Source organism: Podarcis raffonei, chromosome 2 (genome assembly GCF_027172205.1).
Source record: "Podarcis raffonei isolate rPodRaf1 chromosome 2, rPodRaf1.pri, whole genome shotgun sequence".
Taxonomy (NCBI): domain Eukaryota; kingdom Metazoa; phylum Chordata; class Lepidosauria; order Squamata; family Lacertidae; genus Podarcis; species Podarcis raffonei.
The window spans coordinates 65831890-65848397 of NC_070603.1; the positions used below are offsets into that span (position 1 = coordinate 65831890).

The following is a 16508-nucleotide window of genomic DNA, read 5'->3' on the forward strand; positions in this document are numbered from 1 at the left end:
CCCACTCGCGCCGCCTCAACTCCTTTCCTTTTCCTACTTGCCTTTCTCACCAGCTGCAGCAGATCCGAGCATCCAGAAGAGGGGATAGGAATAGTCCGTGGCTTGTTTTAGTATTGACAAAGATTGCTGTGGTGCCTGTGAAAGACAGAGACAGGTTTAACGCAGACTCCTGCGCTGCCCAGGGTTGGACTAGATCAAGCATAGGCAAACTCCGGCCCTCCAGATGTTTGGGCCTATGTCTGGACTAGATGACTTTCAGGGTCCTATTCAACCAAGTGTATTTATGTACAATATTAAATCCACCCAATGCAGTCCACCGGCTTTTTAAATTGTTACAAGGCGCTCCTTTTTCGGGTTAGGTCTTAAGCAGCGCAACCTTAAGCGTGTTTACTCTGATGTAAGTTGTTTTTCCCCCTCGCTCTGCATCTAAAACAGGCTTCGGAGCTGCATCCGAAACTTCCTCCCTCCGCCCTGCCAGCCTCCCTCTCTCCCCTCCCCTCCGCTTTCATTCTATGTGCGGACTTCAAACACTCTCCTAGCAACCGCCCCCATCGCAGGAAACAGCCTATCGCCGCAGACGGACAGCCGCTCCGGCCAATAGGCCGTGCGTGCGGCGACACAGTTCCCGGCCTTCCGCACTCGAGCAACCAATGGCTGCTGGGAGACGGGACTTCCGGCTAAGGTGGAGGAGGCGGAGCGGGCAGGTTTTTGTGTGTGTGTGAGAGAGAGAGAGAGAGAGAGTAAAGAGAAGGCGAAGAGAGCAGAGAGCAGTCAGTCGCTGGCTCCTTCGGGAAGGCGGGGGAGGTCCGGCTCTCCCTGCTCGGGCGGCGGAGGGCAGGCAGCAACGGCCACCTCCACCTCACGAGGCTGCCAACAGCGGGGGGGGGGGTCTCCGAGTGAAGGGAGCTTGAGCGGCGCCCGCTTCTGTTGTTGCCAAGGGAGGGAGGGGGTCGCCTGTCAGGAGTTGCTCTCTGAGAGGCCGTGAGGAAGAGGCCGGTGGAGGGGGGGGCGGCAGGGCGGAGGCGAGTGTCCCCCTCAGGGGCGGCGGGGCAGAGTCCCGGGGAGGACGAAGGGGCGTTGGGGGGTGCGGTGTGGTCGGAAAGGGCGTTTGTGGTCCGAGGATGGAAAGAGAGTGAGTTTCGTAAAAGAGCGGGGAGAGGGGCGGCTGCCCCACAGACGGTTTTTGTGGGTCCCTCGCGGTGTGACACACTCGACGTGGGAGGAGGGAGGGAGAGAGAGAGGAAAAGGTGGAGGTTTCCTGGGGGGGAGCTGAGAAAGGCTGTAAAAGGGGCGCAGGGAGGAAGTGTCCTGCTGACAGCCTGCTTTGCAATGTCCCTTTAAGGCAGGTGGATAAGCCCAGAGTCGGATAGGCCAGAAGGAGGCGGGGGGGGGGGGCTTCGCAAAACCCGGGCGAAGTAGCCCAGAGGCGGGGAGGGTCTCTGCCCGCCTGCCTTCGCTTTCTCTCCGCGGGGCTGGGGGAAGGCTGCGATGAATGGTTTCAGCACTGAGGAAGACAGTCGGGATGGGCCTCCCACCACCCCTTTCTACGGACAGAGTTGCTGCCTTATCGACGACGGGGACCGCTGCGTCCGCCCGGCTGGCAATGCCTCCTTCAGCAAGAGGATCCAGAAGAGCATCTCCCAGAAAAAGCTGAAGCTGGATACTGACAAAAGCGTGAGTTGGGGTGAGGGGTGGGATTGCCTCGATGTGCTGCATTTCTCTGTGTTTGCCCTTTCCTGAGAATAATCTCAGATGTTGTTGGTGTTGATCTAATAGCTAGCTGCTGCAGCAAAAGCTGCGAAAGGTTTGTGGAGGCTTTTGGTTGCAGTTTTCAGGCCGCCCATCGTTGGAGATGAGCAGTGCTTTAGCAGTACACAAACTGCATTCACTGTAACTTATAATAACTATAACTGGTTTTTTAAAAATAGTTGAAATGCGAGCATGTTGCCTCTACAGTACTTATGTCTTATGTTTCTAGCGTGGAAACCCACGTAGATAGAGATTTTGCTTCTTTTTTGTTATAGGAAGAGAGTCTACAACATCTTATGTGGTCTCTAACTGCATACTATATTTTTGTCCAGTCTAACTTTATAAAGTTATGCTGAGTAAAAGAGAGAGAGAGATCATACATACAAATATAATAATAGAAATGGGAGCAACAATTAACCAACTTAATTCAGAGTGGAAATACACTTTAATCTCATGATAGAGTGATATTAATTGCACAAAGTTCACAACACATTGCAGATTAGGGAAGACAGCATCATGTCTGGTCGAGGTAAAAAGTTATAACCAGTTCTGAGCTTTTAAGAGCAAGGGTGGAGGTGTCTATAATGCTATGTAAATATATAGCACTGGTATATAGAGGACATTTATCAGTGGCAGTTTGAGGAACCAATAAAACATCCACTTCTTTGTCAAAGGCTATACAGTATTACTGTTTGTTATTGACACTGTGTGGCATTACTGCTGGGAGCTGTTGTATGTACAGTATTTTTAATTGACTGATGTGCCTCTGCAGATTTCAGACTGTTGCCTTGAAAGGGCTGGTTTTAAAAACCTGTTAAATCTCCAACCCTGAAGTAACAAAAAACTTTAATATGTTGCAGCAAACGCATAAGAGTCCTGTGGAACTGTAGTGTAAGCTTTCATGGATGTTATCAGATGCCTACTCACTAGAATGATAACCGTAATGCTCTGGAGACAATGAAATAGTCCTCAAGTCTCAAATTGTGGTTAATGAAATTTACTGCCTCTTTGTCCCTGCCCTGTACATGCATGGAGCAGCTATAGGCCTAATAGGTAACTGATATGCTGTCAGACTAAAAAATAAGTTAAACAGAAGTAAGTCTGGTATAAATTTACCTTTATATTTCAAATCATAATAAACCCTCACTATACTTGGTGCCCTGTTATGTAACTTACCAACTTCCAACACACTTGGATCTTTTTCTTTTGCAAGCTGATTTGTAGACAATTATGCAGTGTCCCAAACTAGGAACTAACGTTCAATAAATACTTTCAAATAATTTCTCAGCTCATCTTTTGGGGTTCTGGAATGCCAAGTCCCATTCTGAAACTATAGAAGGGAGGAATGAATTCACCTGCTCCACAACTTCAGTTTCCCAGACTTCAGCTTATTTACCCCTGCAAGTCCTTATTGGAGGAACTGCTTCCCTTTCTGGCAATGGGAAGGCATGTGGGTAGGAATGAGTGGAGAACTGTTTCCTTGGTGTGGACTGCTGTTAGCACTACTGCAGCTGCCTGCCATAAACCACAAATAACTTATTTTTAAATGAACTACCTTTGCCCCTCAATATATCAGGGACGGAGAAAGGGTGGAGTAGGCCCCATGATATTTAAGTGGGTTGCTGGTATTCTGCCTCTCAGCAGCCTGCAGGTTAATAGATAAACAAATCCCCCCCTCCCAAAAAAAAGTCCAAGTCTGTGCTAGTGATATTTTGCAGCTTAATTAAATGTAATTTCTTCAATGTAATCTTCCACTCTGCTATATTGTGACCACTGTACTATTTCACTGCATGAATTTTTTTATTTTAATTGTTAGGTAGGACATCTGTATATATGTGATTTCCACAAGAACTTCATTCAGAGTGTTCGAAACAAAAGAAAGAGGAAGACCAGTGATGATGGGGGAGACTCTCCAGAGCATGAGATTGATGTCCCAGAGGTACGTAGCATAATTAAATTGGAGATTGTTGCAATTTCTGTTTGACCCTGATCGTATTTTCATTCATCTTGGTCAACCTCGTGGGGGACCATTTTCAACCTGAGGGTTGAAGTTTCTCATGAACAACCTTCTGCAGGCCACATACCAGTGGTGGGTGGATGGTGCAACAAGTGTAATTCCAAGGTTTCTGCAGCCACACCCCACACCTCTCTATCTTCCATCCAGGCAAGCAAAAGGTACACTTCAAGGACGCATTCCAGTCAGTTAAAAGCATTTGATGAGGGGGCAGAGCCACAATGTAGCCTGGGGATAGAGTATGGAGTAGGAAGGGTTGTGGTCTGGAAATAATCCCAAAAGACATGAAGGGCCACATTTGACCACCAGATGTGAGGGTCCTCACTTTTGATCTACAGCCTGAAGGTTACATAGTAAATAAGTAAGATTATAATCCCTGTGCCTTCACCTCCAACAGCCTCTTATCATTTAGGAAAATTAATTTTCGGAAATTTAATTTGTAAGAACAGGTTGCTTTTAGAGAAAACAGAGCTCTTGTAGGCTACACACAACTAACCTGCTTTCCTGCAAAATTTAGTGTACTTTTGTACTACTTTATAAAGAAACTGTCCATCACATTTTACTATCATATTTTACTATCACATTTTACTACTGTGGTGATTTTAACTCATCTGATCAGCTATCTCAGGAAAGACCTATGTGTCAGGAGTTGTTCTGGCCCGGATACTGTCACCAGGTTTGCTCCTAGAATAGAACTGAGGGGGTAGGGCAAGACAGCCAGAACTGACATGGGTCAAAAGTGGCTACTCTTTTGGACAGCGCTAATCAGCATAGACAGAACAGCCACTACATTATAAGGACTATAACTTGTGCTTGAGCTTGCTTTTCCCTTTCACTTGTGTGTCATGCATTTTTAGACTATGAGCCTAAAGGTAAGGACCATCTTGGTACTGATTTTTTTAGGTCACTCTTAGAGCCTTTTGGGCAAGATATAAGGTAGGGTATAAAAGGCTTAAATAAATAATAAATAAGCAAGTGACAAACTTGTTTACAGAAGGGAAAGATCTGGATAAGAGATATGCTTTCTGATTTTTACTTAGTGCTTGAAAAGCCTGCTCTTTGTGACATATACTTTCACAAGTTATGATGGTTTTTGTACTTCTCAAATTATGATTGAAACACAAGTAATTAAAAATGCAACTTCTTCAACAGGCTATATTTTAGTTAGTTAGTTAGTTAGTTAGTTAGTTAGTTATAAAAACATTTCTATCCTGTATCATAAAAATATTCCACAGCATTTTACAGCAATATAAAAAACATAAAACCAGACAATAAATAATATAAAGTTAAAAGCAAGTTAAAAGCAAAAGGAATTTTTAAAAAATCAGTGGCCCATCTTGGGGGGTGCACTCTTAATTACCTGCATAAACCTGACAGAATAGAAAAGTTTCCAACAGGCATTTAAAAGTTGGCACAGAAGGCATTCACCTGTACATAGCAGCATGTCAATAAAAGAAGTGCTAGGGATTGTTTGAACATCACATTGTATTAACTTTGAATGAAAGTTAAATAAGGGTATAGGGTTGCATCCAGAGTTCCCCTCAGTGAGTTGAAGGGCTTCTTCCATTTGCGGAATAGACTATTGTGGAATAAAGGCTCCTGCAGGAGGAAGAGATTTTCACCAATTTTACACTACCACCACCCATATTTATCTGAACGGTCCCCCAACACTCTGAATCATGGGACCTGCAGGTGAGAAGGGTAACTGGTGAAAATTTATCTCCCTCCCTCCAGTGGCCTATAAGCAAGTTAGAAACCATGGCAGCTGCCTTACGCTGAGACTATTGGTTCACCTGACTTAGCATTGTCCATTCTGACTTACAGTGGTTCTCCAAGGTTTCAGACAAAAATCGCTCCCAGAACAATCTGGTGATACTGGAGATGAAATGCATGATTGCCTGTGTGCAAAGTATGTGCTCTACCACTGACCTCTGGCTTGCCCTCTCACAGGAACTCTAGATCCAAGCCTTAATCTTTTAAGAGGGCAAATAAGAATAGTCTAATGTGACCCTGCTGTATCACCAAAGAAATGACTGGGATAGTGTATTCACATCACTTCACCAATATGGTGGCTACAATCCAGAGAGCGCATACAAAATGGAGAGACCATTCTGTTGAAAGTACAGGGAAGTAAGGTGCATGCAGAGCTGTTGGTGTCCCACTATTTATATGCTAGTTACCTGTTTTGTGTATCTTGAACAGGAATTCCTTGCCTTAAAACAGGTGATGTTTCTTACAGATTTCTTCTTAGAGTAGATGCATATTTTTAAAAAGACTATATCTTTTAATTGTCAGTCATGCCATCTTTTTTGCAGGTCGACTTGTTTCAACTTCAGGTAAACACACTGCGTCGTTATAAAAGGCATTACAAGTTGCAAACCAGACCTGGCCTGAATAAAGCTCAGCTGGCAGAAGTAAGTTGGCTAGCAAGCTTCTGTGCTTTCATTATATGAACCGTGCTTACCCACCACAACCAAACTTATTTATTTTTATTATAGTAATACTGACTTGTAATTGTAGCTACTTATTGTAGCTACACATTGTCAGTATGGCACCACTGCCTTCAGTTGTATACTTAGCGCTTCTCAAAGGGTAAAATGTGAAAGGACCTGAAATGCTTCAGCTAATAAATTAAGCTGATTTTCTTCTCTTATTGTTCAAGTTTTTTGAGAGGGAAAAACCACCACCAAATAACATTCTCTTGTTTACATATGTTGCATCAGTCACATGTCATATTAATCCATAGTTTAAATTAAGCTATGGTTTAATATGAAAGAGTAGCATGCCTGTGCACAGCACATTGCTCAAGTCCTTGTGATGCTCCCCCACTGCTCCTTGCTTTCCTGAACAAAGGGAACAGTCTAGAGGCTGGTCTGCCATGACATATGAACCAGTGTTTATGGTTTGTTTTACTAACAAAATATGATGGTAAGTTGAGGTTTGTTCCTAATTTACTTTTGCCTGTGTCTGTGTCTTTTGCCTGGCACAGGAGCATTGACAATTAACAAACTGAGGATTTGATTCAGTTCTTGAAAGTGTTGGCAAGTACCTAAATTACAGGTCCATTAAAAAGAAACTTGAGGGAACTGTGGGCAAAAGCACATGTTCGTTTAAGGAAATTGTGCTTTTCTTCCAGGCCATGCTTTTTTTACCAACACCAAACATTATTATCATTATCATTATTAATAAAATTGTACACCGCCCTTCATCTGAAGATCACAAGGGCAGTTCACAACATCAAAATACAAAATGAGAACCCAAAATACAAATTACAAACCAATACCCTCCTCTCACAAACACCAAGCTATCAACCAGGCTTGAAGTTTTGTACAATTTATCAACTGACATCTATAATTGTTCAAGTGGGCAATCTCTGTTTTATACTGTAGGTCATTATGTTTCTCAGGGGCTTCTGCAAGGTGTTGTTATGTGTACTATAGGTTCATTTTCTGCTTTGCATGTCATAGGAAATAGCAACTGTCGTTTCTCCTTAGCATTCTATGAAATATTGAGATGAAAAGAAATTTCAAGCACATTCAACATGCAATAGACCTTGAAGAGCCATCTGTGACTAAACCACAGCCAAGGGATAGGGAGCCTGTGGTCCAGATGCAGTCCAGATGTTGGACTACAACTTCATGATCCCCGACTATTGTCCTGGCTGATGGGAGTTGGGAGTTGAACAACTTCTGGATGACTGCATGTTCTCTATCCCTGGTGTGCTAGTTCCATATTACAAAACTTTCTAATTTTCTTGTCCTTTCAGACTGTCAGCCGTCACTTCAGGAACATCCCAGTGAATGAGAAAGAGACACTTGCATACTTCATATACATGGTAAAGAGTAACAAGAGTAGGTTGGATCAGAAGTCAGAAAGTAGCAAACTTGAATGAAGATCAGGCAGGTTTTGGACACAATCATATGTGAATTTGAAGAAGCGTCAGGTGCATTATGAATACAAAAGAGTTAACATTTTTGTAAATTAAAGTGCAAACTAGAAATTATACAGAAAACTTTTGGTCCAGAATATTAGAATACATGAATATATGTGATGATTCCAAAATTTTCAAAGCCTAATACTTGACTGAAGGGATGGAGATCACAGGAAAAATCAAGAAGTCAAATATAATGCCTGTCCACAGGATTAAAATTAATCTCTTGATTATCAACATGTGATATGAGTTCATCATTCTTTAACTGGATCATACCATATCCATATAGGGCTCTAGGACTTACTTGGTCCAGGTCAGGCATGACACTGGAATTTTGATTCAAAAAACTTTGTCTGGGGTTCCTGTTTTTAAGTGTGGTCACCACTTGTATTTAATACAGGATTACTTGCTTTGAGACAAAATATGTATGGGTGCTAGAAGTTTTTAAACCTCGCCTTTTTGTATGTATATGGTCTTAATAGGATACTAAAACTGTCCAACTCTGCTTATTTGCTACTGGAACTTCTATTTTGTGAATTCACAAAAGTTAAAATGTTAAATGTTCAGGTGTTGTTGTTATTTTTAAAAAGCATCATTTGATTGAGAGCTATTAGAATTTAGACATGCTATCCAATGCCCTTGCAAAGTGCAGTGCACAAATTTAATTCTGTTTTTTCACCATACTAAAAATGGCTTTATTTAAGTTACTGTGGGCCATTGATCAATATTGAAAGCACCAGATTAACAGCACAATTTTATATATATCTACTCAGAAGTAAGCCCCATTGAATTCCACTGGTCTACTTCCAGAAAAATGAGTGTAGGAGTGCAGCCCAGATCTGTAACCAAATATTCAGTTATAGACCTAATCTGATCTTGGTTAGGCAGATATCCATTAGCCTATCTGATGCTTTGACATTTGAATGCACACAATGCAAAACATCAGTTATGATGTCAACAGTTATGATGTCTGCTCACTCTAATTTTCTGGAAATGAGAATTAGTGCCAATCCACTTCTCTCTCCTACATGCAGCCACCTGAAATGTGCAGTGACAAAGTTACCATTGTTTAAATTTCATGTTGCTCTTCACCTTTTATCCAATCCAGAATTCCTTATGCACTGCACATGTGTACAGCTTCCTCATTTTCTTCAGTGGAGGAGGCAACACTATGGTCTAAAATAAGTCAACAACTTGTGGCCTGCTAGCTTTGGCTTGCAGGTACCTAACGTCTTATGTCCTGGCCAACAACATATACAGATTATTGACCTCTTGATGGACTGCTTAACATGAATGGTGAACTGTATTTTGCTTAGTAAGTTACATCTTGCCTGGTCTAAAGTAAGACTTTACCGAAGGTCAGAGTTGTAACACTCTGTTTCTTGTAGTTTTCGAATTTTTTTCCACATTCAACTTGGAGACTATGAGCATCATATCAGCCCTGTGCTGCTCTAGTCCTTGAATTTGTTTTATAAAAGCACAGATTTAAGCACCTCTGAAATCCATCAGTCTTGTATCGAAGTAAGAGGTGAGTGTACAGTGCAAGATGCCGAAAATCTATTCCAAAGATAATTTCTCAGATGATAAGGTGATAGGCAAGCATTCAAGAGTATTTTGGCATCCTAATAGTAGCTCTCTCCCCTACCCCAAACTCATGTTATGCTATGGTGATTAACTGTGTGGAAAGATACTGCTTAATTCAGCCTTACATTTATTTGTTGTGCAATGCAGCCTTATCTTTTTAAATACTTTTCAATCTGACAAAGCACATGAAAAATCTAAAATTGGTCTCAAAGATGCAACACTCATTTGCAATGGTTTGTTTCTGTTGCAAATAGATGATCAAGAAACAATGGATATGCGTCATGAATACATATTCTCTCAATTAATTGGATACCACCATTAAATGTGGTTATTTTCAGGCAGCTTCAGCAAAGGGTATGTCAATTTACCATGTACTTCCAACAGATACACAAAGTGCCACTTCTCTTTTCACTGGGAAAAGTGAATTGAACTGACCACCAGAACACAATTAATATTTATAAGCAGAAGCTTGAGGACATAGTTTTTGATTTATCTTCAGAATATTCATGTTTGCAGTTAGAGGAATTTTGCCATGGTCATCAAAGAGACACACACTGTATGCCTCACTTCTAGACCAAAAATGTACATTTTTTTAGTGTTAGGTCTCATTTTTTGTAAATAAATAACTGCAGGGTTTCAGCAGCCAGCTTCAAAATGACTATGGAAAAATGCAGGTGCTACCCCTTTAGGCATGGCTTTGGAAATCAAATCAAGGAAATCATTTCCCCAAATAAATTAATTGGTGTAAAATGTAATTGTTATTCATTATACAAGCCGATCAGCAATTGCTGATATCATAATTGTTGAGTCCTGTTGTAGTTTAGAGACATCTCTATATGCCTTATTTTCAGCTAGACCAACAAGGGTTGAACAAATGTCATGGCAGACAAAATAAGCCATTTTCATGGCTTGTCATGCTAGAAAGGAATCCAGCTCACAGCAATATCTATATTCAGGGAGAAGCCTGTGATTCTTGAACATCTAGTGTAGAATCACCAAAACCGGCATAATGCAGTTGTTTAATGTAATGGCAGATTATGCTGCGTGCCATTTAAGGAAATTATCCAATTCCTTGTGGTTTTAATAAAACCTTCATCAGCATTTTTGAGCTTCAAAGGATGTGAAGGATATTCTAAAATTAATAGAATATGTGAGAACTTAGTCACATTGACATGTTCGTTCATACAAACTGGTGGGTTGCATTTTATCTTGATTCTTGTCAACTATATAGTTTACATGGGGTTTGAGCTAGTCAGCTACAAACTGTGGCTTGCGTGTGACAGTTCACACGTTTAAGATTAGGTGTGGGAGATTATATTGCTGACCACAACTATACTGAATGAAACTTAACTCCAAGCAAGAAGATCTGTTTGAAACCTTCAAACTCATTCAAGAACCCACTTAAAGCTAGCAGAAGGGCCATCTTTGTTAATGGGCTTTGCATCAGAGCCAAGAACTTAATGTGGCACATCTTCTATAACGAAGTTAACCATCAAATATGGTGGTCCTCGGTGCATTAGTTGTTGTAGTTGTAGTAGTGCAAGGATTTTTGTTCATCCCTTGAATTGAATGAAGGAAAGAGCAAAGTGATGGGGAATGTGCAATGACAATTATAGCACTGGAATGACACTTTTATGAATACATTGTGCAGTTGATTAAATAGTCAGAAACTAAATCAAGCAAGTCCAAGTGTGTTTCTGCAATATAAATGTTGCATATCAAACTCCTGCACTAAATTTCAGATTTTGTCTTGCAAGGCATATCATGAAATATGATTCAAAAGTTAAGTCCTGCAGTTGTTCTTGCAGAACTCCTGAGTCTTAGATTCATAGACTAATTCAATCAAACCTTTTTTCCCCTGCCACCTGAAATATTTTATCAGTAAACGTATCTGTGTAAATGTCAGCAAAGCCAAAGTAGCTCATGGCTAGGATATTTTTTCAGATTTTCGAAAGCAGACTTGAAAAGCCATGAGCAAGATATATCCCAGAAATGCAGCAATTGGTGACTTGTCTTGAGAGAGAACTTACTAAAACAGTATTTTAAATTTTGTGATAACTATATATTAGCCAAATGCAATTTTTGTGGGGGGTGGGTGGGTTTGGGAGCCTTGCACTTTACCTCATGTTGATAAATTCTAATGTAAATAAGATGGAACCCCTTGGCATATTAGAAAAAAGCATTTTGATAAAGTTGTTAAGACTTAAAAGGTGGACTGTTGTATTCAGTGCACTAGTGTCACTTCGCCCTGTATGTTGAGATGAGGGACTGATGAATCTTCAGGACTGCTATCCTAAAAGAAGTATCTCTGTACTGGAACAATTGATTAAAGGGCCCTGCTATAATGAAGCAGAACATCAGTGTTCCCTCACTTGTAATATCCCACATGCTCAGTTGTGAATCTAAGGGTGTGCTTGGATTTGTTTGTTTCTTAAAAGTGTGATAGTGGTGCAGGATAATTCTTGCTCTTCTGTAGAATTTACCTATTCTCATTTATTAATACCTTAGATGTTGAATTTCAAATGTTTCTGGAGGGGAAGGGGCTCATGCCTTAAACTCAGAATTTCAATGAAATGCTTAGCAATAGTTTTTTCCTGCTGGTTGTTTTTGAGGTGTAGTTGTGTTTTTTACAGTTTTCAAACATGAGCTTATGGAGTTTGCCTTTTATTATGTTGCCTTCATCCCTCCTTTCTTGTCCTGATACACACTAGAAAAACATAACAACTTACCTGCTAATCTGTGTTTTACACCCCTTTGACATATAACAGGCTTACTGGCGGAAAACAACATCCCTTCCCCTTCATTCATTCTGGTGGGCCTTCAATGTCTTGTTCTGATCTTTATGCCAAATGTTTTAGGCAAGCTTTCATTGTGAAATAATAACTGTGTACTCTTAAAGCAACCTTGTGACTTACAGTGAAACTGTATAGTTCTTTTCTCTAAGATGTATAGTGTATCCTTCCTTCCACTGTAAGTTAAAACTCTGTGCTGTTGGACAAAGATGTCAATGCCTAAGGTGCATTTTTAATAAATGATCAGTTTTGCTGGTTGCAGTTTTCCTTGTAAATGTACTCATTTATAGGTGTTAATACTATGTTTGCTGAAATCCTCAAATGATGGGCATAGGAAGACACTTGCATCACCCATGCGGGAAGAAAAAGCAAAAAATCTTTTCTCAACTTCAGACATTTTGTACTTGACCTGGTCATACCCAGTTGCTTACCAGTATTCCATATTTTGAAAACTGAAAGCTTGGAAGCAAATCATATTATGTACCTCATGATGTCTGCCAACTGACTTACAATTTCAAGTGCAAGCAAATACCATGGACAGGCTGAAGAGCAGTTGTCTGGTGGTGCAAAGGAAGAAAGGTGGCTTCCCTCAATGACAAATAGCAAATGGTGTAGTGGATAGAGTGTTGTGACTAAGACTGAGGAGATCAGTGCTGAAGGCCCAGCCAGCCAAGAAGCTCACTTTGTGAATATGGATAAGTCGCTATATGGTTCAGCCTATATGGTTCTATGGGTAAAGGTACGGCGTAGAACAAGAGCTGCCCATTTGTGCTGCCCTGAGCAGCTTTTAGGGAGTGCAGGATGCACGCAAACATAAATTAGATAGCATTATTGTGTTTGTGCATAGACTACTAATATATTCCAGGATAAAGCTGTCTTAGTACATATTATAGATTTTCACTGCATCATCTGAAAACTGTTGAAATTTGAGTTTAGTCTTATGACAGGCAAAATAGCAATTTGTTTATGTTGACAAGTTTGAACAGGAAGCACTGCTTGAAAATCTTGTCACAACTATATAGTCAGAATAGGTCACATTTCAGTTGCAGGAATTCATTGAACATTATAGAGAACACAGAGCTCTGTTTTTAAAATAAATACATAAATAAAGTATAGTGAAATGCCTGTCCTTGTAAACTTGTCACATTTTTAAATTTATACTCAGTGTTCCAAACCACTTCTATTCTCTTTGGGCTATTGCTTGTGTTATGTTAGTAATCAGCCATTTTAACTACCCTCTGAGAAATTGTTACCAAGAAGAGCCTTCGAGAATCCACTTAAAGCTGGCAGAAGGGGCGCCAAGGACAAAGCACACCAAGGATAGTTCAGGTGTGTGTTTCCACTATATAAATGGATTGTTTTCTGAGAGCTTTACATTATAATGCTCATAGCTTGGTTCTTGGGATTCTTAGGGCAAAGGCATGTAGCAGGTGGCGCTGTGGGTAAAACCTCAGCGCCTAGGACTTGCCGATCGCATGGTCGGCGGTTCGAATCCCCGCGGCGGGGTGCGCTCCCGTCGTTCGGTCCCAGCGCCTGCCAACCTAGCAGTTCGAAAGCACCCCCGGGTGCAAGTAGATAAATAGGGACCGCTTACCAGCGGGAAGGTAAACGGCATTCCGTGTGCTGCGCTGGCCACGTGACCCGGAAGTGTCTTCGGACAGCGCTGGCCCCCGGCCTATAGAGTGAGATGAGCGCACAACCCTAGAGTCTGTCAAGACTGGCCCGTATGGGCAGGGGTACCTTTTTATGTAGCTTTCAAGCCACCTATCTCTGAACTGAGTGACTTCTGCATCAGTGTTCTAGACTAGCGCATTATAATCTGAGTACTGGTCTGTGATCATTCTGTGTACTTCCCTCCTGTATGCTTTTTCACCATATGAGGGCAGCAGCATCTAAGCAAGCACAGCTGGTTTTGCAGCCTTATAACCTTGGCAGTGTTTGTGCCCCTCCCCATCCCTCTCAGCCGCAGGTCTGTGTTTTGCTGATTGGGTAAGGAACATTTTCCACAGCTGTTAACAGGGACTGCAGCCATTTTCCTGTCACAAACAGGACTCTTTCCATAGAAGTGCTTGTCAGATACCGGAAGTAGGATTATGCAGTATTAAGGGATATGAATATCATAAAAAATCTGGCTTTTTTAAAATGGCCTGGTTGAGAATGAAAGGCACTATGCACATTGGATTGGATCCCTGAAGGAGTTGTTTCTCCACCCTTTCCATAACGTTTGATAAAAGCCAGGCTTTGATTTTTCTCAGCATCCCTGTTATAAAGGGCAGATTGGAGGATAGTGGAGAACATGAATGGAGATTTAATGGTTGAGGGTTTATTTTATAGGCAATCTGTTATCAAACAGGCTTGAGTCTATAGTAATAGCTGAGGCTTATATTTTATATTTACCCAGTGTACATAAGAAGGGATGACTAATTAGTTTTTCTAAGGGTACTAATTCAAGACCTGGAGTTGAGTTTACGTCTCCATTGCTTTTGGAGACAGATTTAGATCTTCCCAGGCTATTAGAAAGTCTTCCACCACCCTGCCCCTCCCAGCTTTTCTTAAACTTGTTTTTAAATCTGCTTTCTAGCATGTATTTTAATTATGTTCCTACAGCTTCAGTTTCTATAGCAGCACAAATGAGGGTGCACTAAAAGGAACAGGAGGAATGAACATAGAAAATGGATTAAACTTTGAGGAATATTATCACCCATATAGGTGCACCCCAGAGAAGAGGCACATGCCATTGTCTCTCAAGACAGATGTCCTCAGCTAGGCTTTCCTATAAGCACAGGAAGATAGGAAAGCTGTCTTACCCTACTCCCAACAGCTGTTTATTAGTTGATTTTTTTAAAAAAGGTGAGGTTAGTGCAGAAAAGGGTCTGTGTGATTTCTCTAAGGTTGAGTTTCCATTAACAAGAAAATCAGCAAGGCATCAATCTCAGGCACTGTGTAGCCAGCCTCCCCAGTTCCCTGCAGCTTAGTCAAAAACCAGGGAAACAGCACGGACAGCCACAAAGCACTGCAGACATCTTTTTAATGGAAAAAGAAACACATCCTACTGCAAGGATATAGTGATCTCAACCATGTACTCAATAAATGGATAAAGAAATTTTAAAATGCCTTGCAAATGAGGCAGAAAGGCAGAAGCTTATTTCAAAGGACAAAATAGTTTTTAACCTTAATCTTTCAAAAATCATAGAGCCATAGATTTGAGCTGGATGCCTCCTATATATTGTACAGAAGCAGCACTGTTTAAACCCAAACTATTCCTTCTGCTACTGTTTTAATGATAACATTAAATGATTTCCATCATTTCTGATATAGCTGCTTTGTCAAATACTGATTACTTTGTGAAGAATAACCCGGTTCCACAGTGATGACACATTTTGAATGGACCACTTGTGATAGGGCTTTCTGTGCTCCTTGTTGCCATTTGTGAGCTCAGCCAAGCTCAATGTCAATTTGTTGTGGTTACAGTATTGTGGGACATGTTTGTGTTAGCATTAAGCAGAGTTAGATGGACCTTAGATAAACTAAAAATGTATTGGTGCACTGGTCAGCATGGGGTCAATCGGGATCACTTGACTTGCATGAAGAGACTTAGGTGTGTAGATAGTAAATCCATCAATTAATTCCTTCCATCAGTAACATCAAAACCCAACAAATAGCACTGGCAGACCCTAAACCATTTTCTAAACCATTTGCAATCAACCAATCTATGCTGCCTTGGAAAGTACTTCAGTTTGACTTAATAAAGCCTTTATAAAGAACAATGTGGTGTCTCACTTGTGTTTTATCTAGGAAGGATTTGCCCTACTGGGTGTTCTCCCATCAGTTCATCAATTCACAGCATTTTTGGCTGCCGAGAGAGGAGTTACAAGACTCTCTAGCACAGAAGACTCGATCTGAATGGGCTGTCTAGGTTGGAGATTCCAGTAGACCCATATGTGGGAAAGGCTAGGGGCAGGCAATGCAAAGAAGACATTGCAGTTATTTTATCTGAAAGCTGGCCAAGGTCCTGAGAGACTGGAAGGATGGGTGAGGATCAAAGGCCTCGCTGGCTGTAAATCTTTCACCTGCAACTGTTACTTACTGGGGCTTTTGGCCATTATTTCGAGGTCGGGCCCAGGTCAGGATTTCTCCTGTCTCTTTAGTCCCCAAACTCTGAAACATCCACCTTATCTTTGACGCCATCTTGACATAAAAAACAAATTATGGCCCAATTACCCTCCCTGAAGGAGCCATCTAAAGGGCTTGGGGGGGACCTTAAATGACAAGAACTGTCAGGCGCTTCCTTAAGAAAATGTAAGCAAAGTTACAGGGAGGAAAATATGCCACAGCTTCAAACCACCTTGGCACACAATTGCCCATCTACGTGTACAAAATCTCCCTTTTGGCAAGCTGTCTGCCTCACAGGCTTAATGTCTCTAATCCAGAAGGCCAG

General features: G+C 41.3%; 1 protein-coding gene across 2 annotated transcripts; it reads left to right on the plus strand.

Moving 5' to 3' along the window:
• Positions 1–1021: 1021 nt before the first annotated feature.
• Positions 1022–12331, plus strand: SAP30L (SAP30 like). Of its 2 annotated transcripts, none has more exons than XM_053377087.1 (4): positions 1022–1674; positions 3566–3688; positions 6079–6099; positions 7530–12331. In XM_053377087.1, exons 1-4 carry the CDS (start codon positions 1489–1491, stop codon positions 7653–7655), a joined length of 456 nt encoding a protein of 151 aa, XP_053233062.1. In that variant the 5' UTR covers positions 1022–1488; the 3' UTR covers positions 7656–12331. The 2 variants fall into 2 exon arrangements, with proteins under 2 accessions (XP_053233062.1, XP_053233061.1); XM_053377086.1 differs by having other exon boundaries at positions 1052–1674; positions 6079–6177.
• The last annotated feature ends 4177 nt before the right edge of the window (positions 12332–16508 follow it).

What these genes read in the sequence shown, in the direction of transcription:
- SAP30L (XM_053377086.1), top strand. Translation starts at nt 1,489, where the DNA reads ATGAATGGTTTCAGCACTGAGGAAGACAGTCGGGATGGGCCTCCCACC. An exon ending in AGCTGGATACTGACAAAAGC is followed by an intron (nt 1,675 to 3,565) that starts GTGAGTTGGGGT and finishes TTTAATTGTTAG; the next exon opens with GTAGGACATCTGTATATATG. An exon ending in ATAAAGCTCAGCTGGCAGAA is followed by an intron (nt 6,178 to 7,529) that starts GTAAGTTGGCTA and finishes TTGTCCTTTCAG; the next exon opens with ACTGTCAGCCGTCACTTCAG.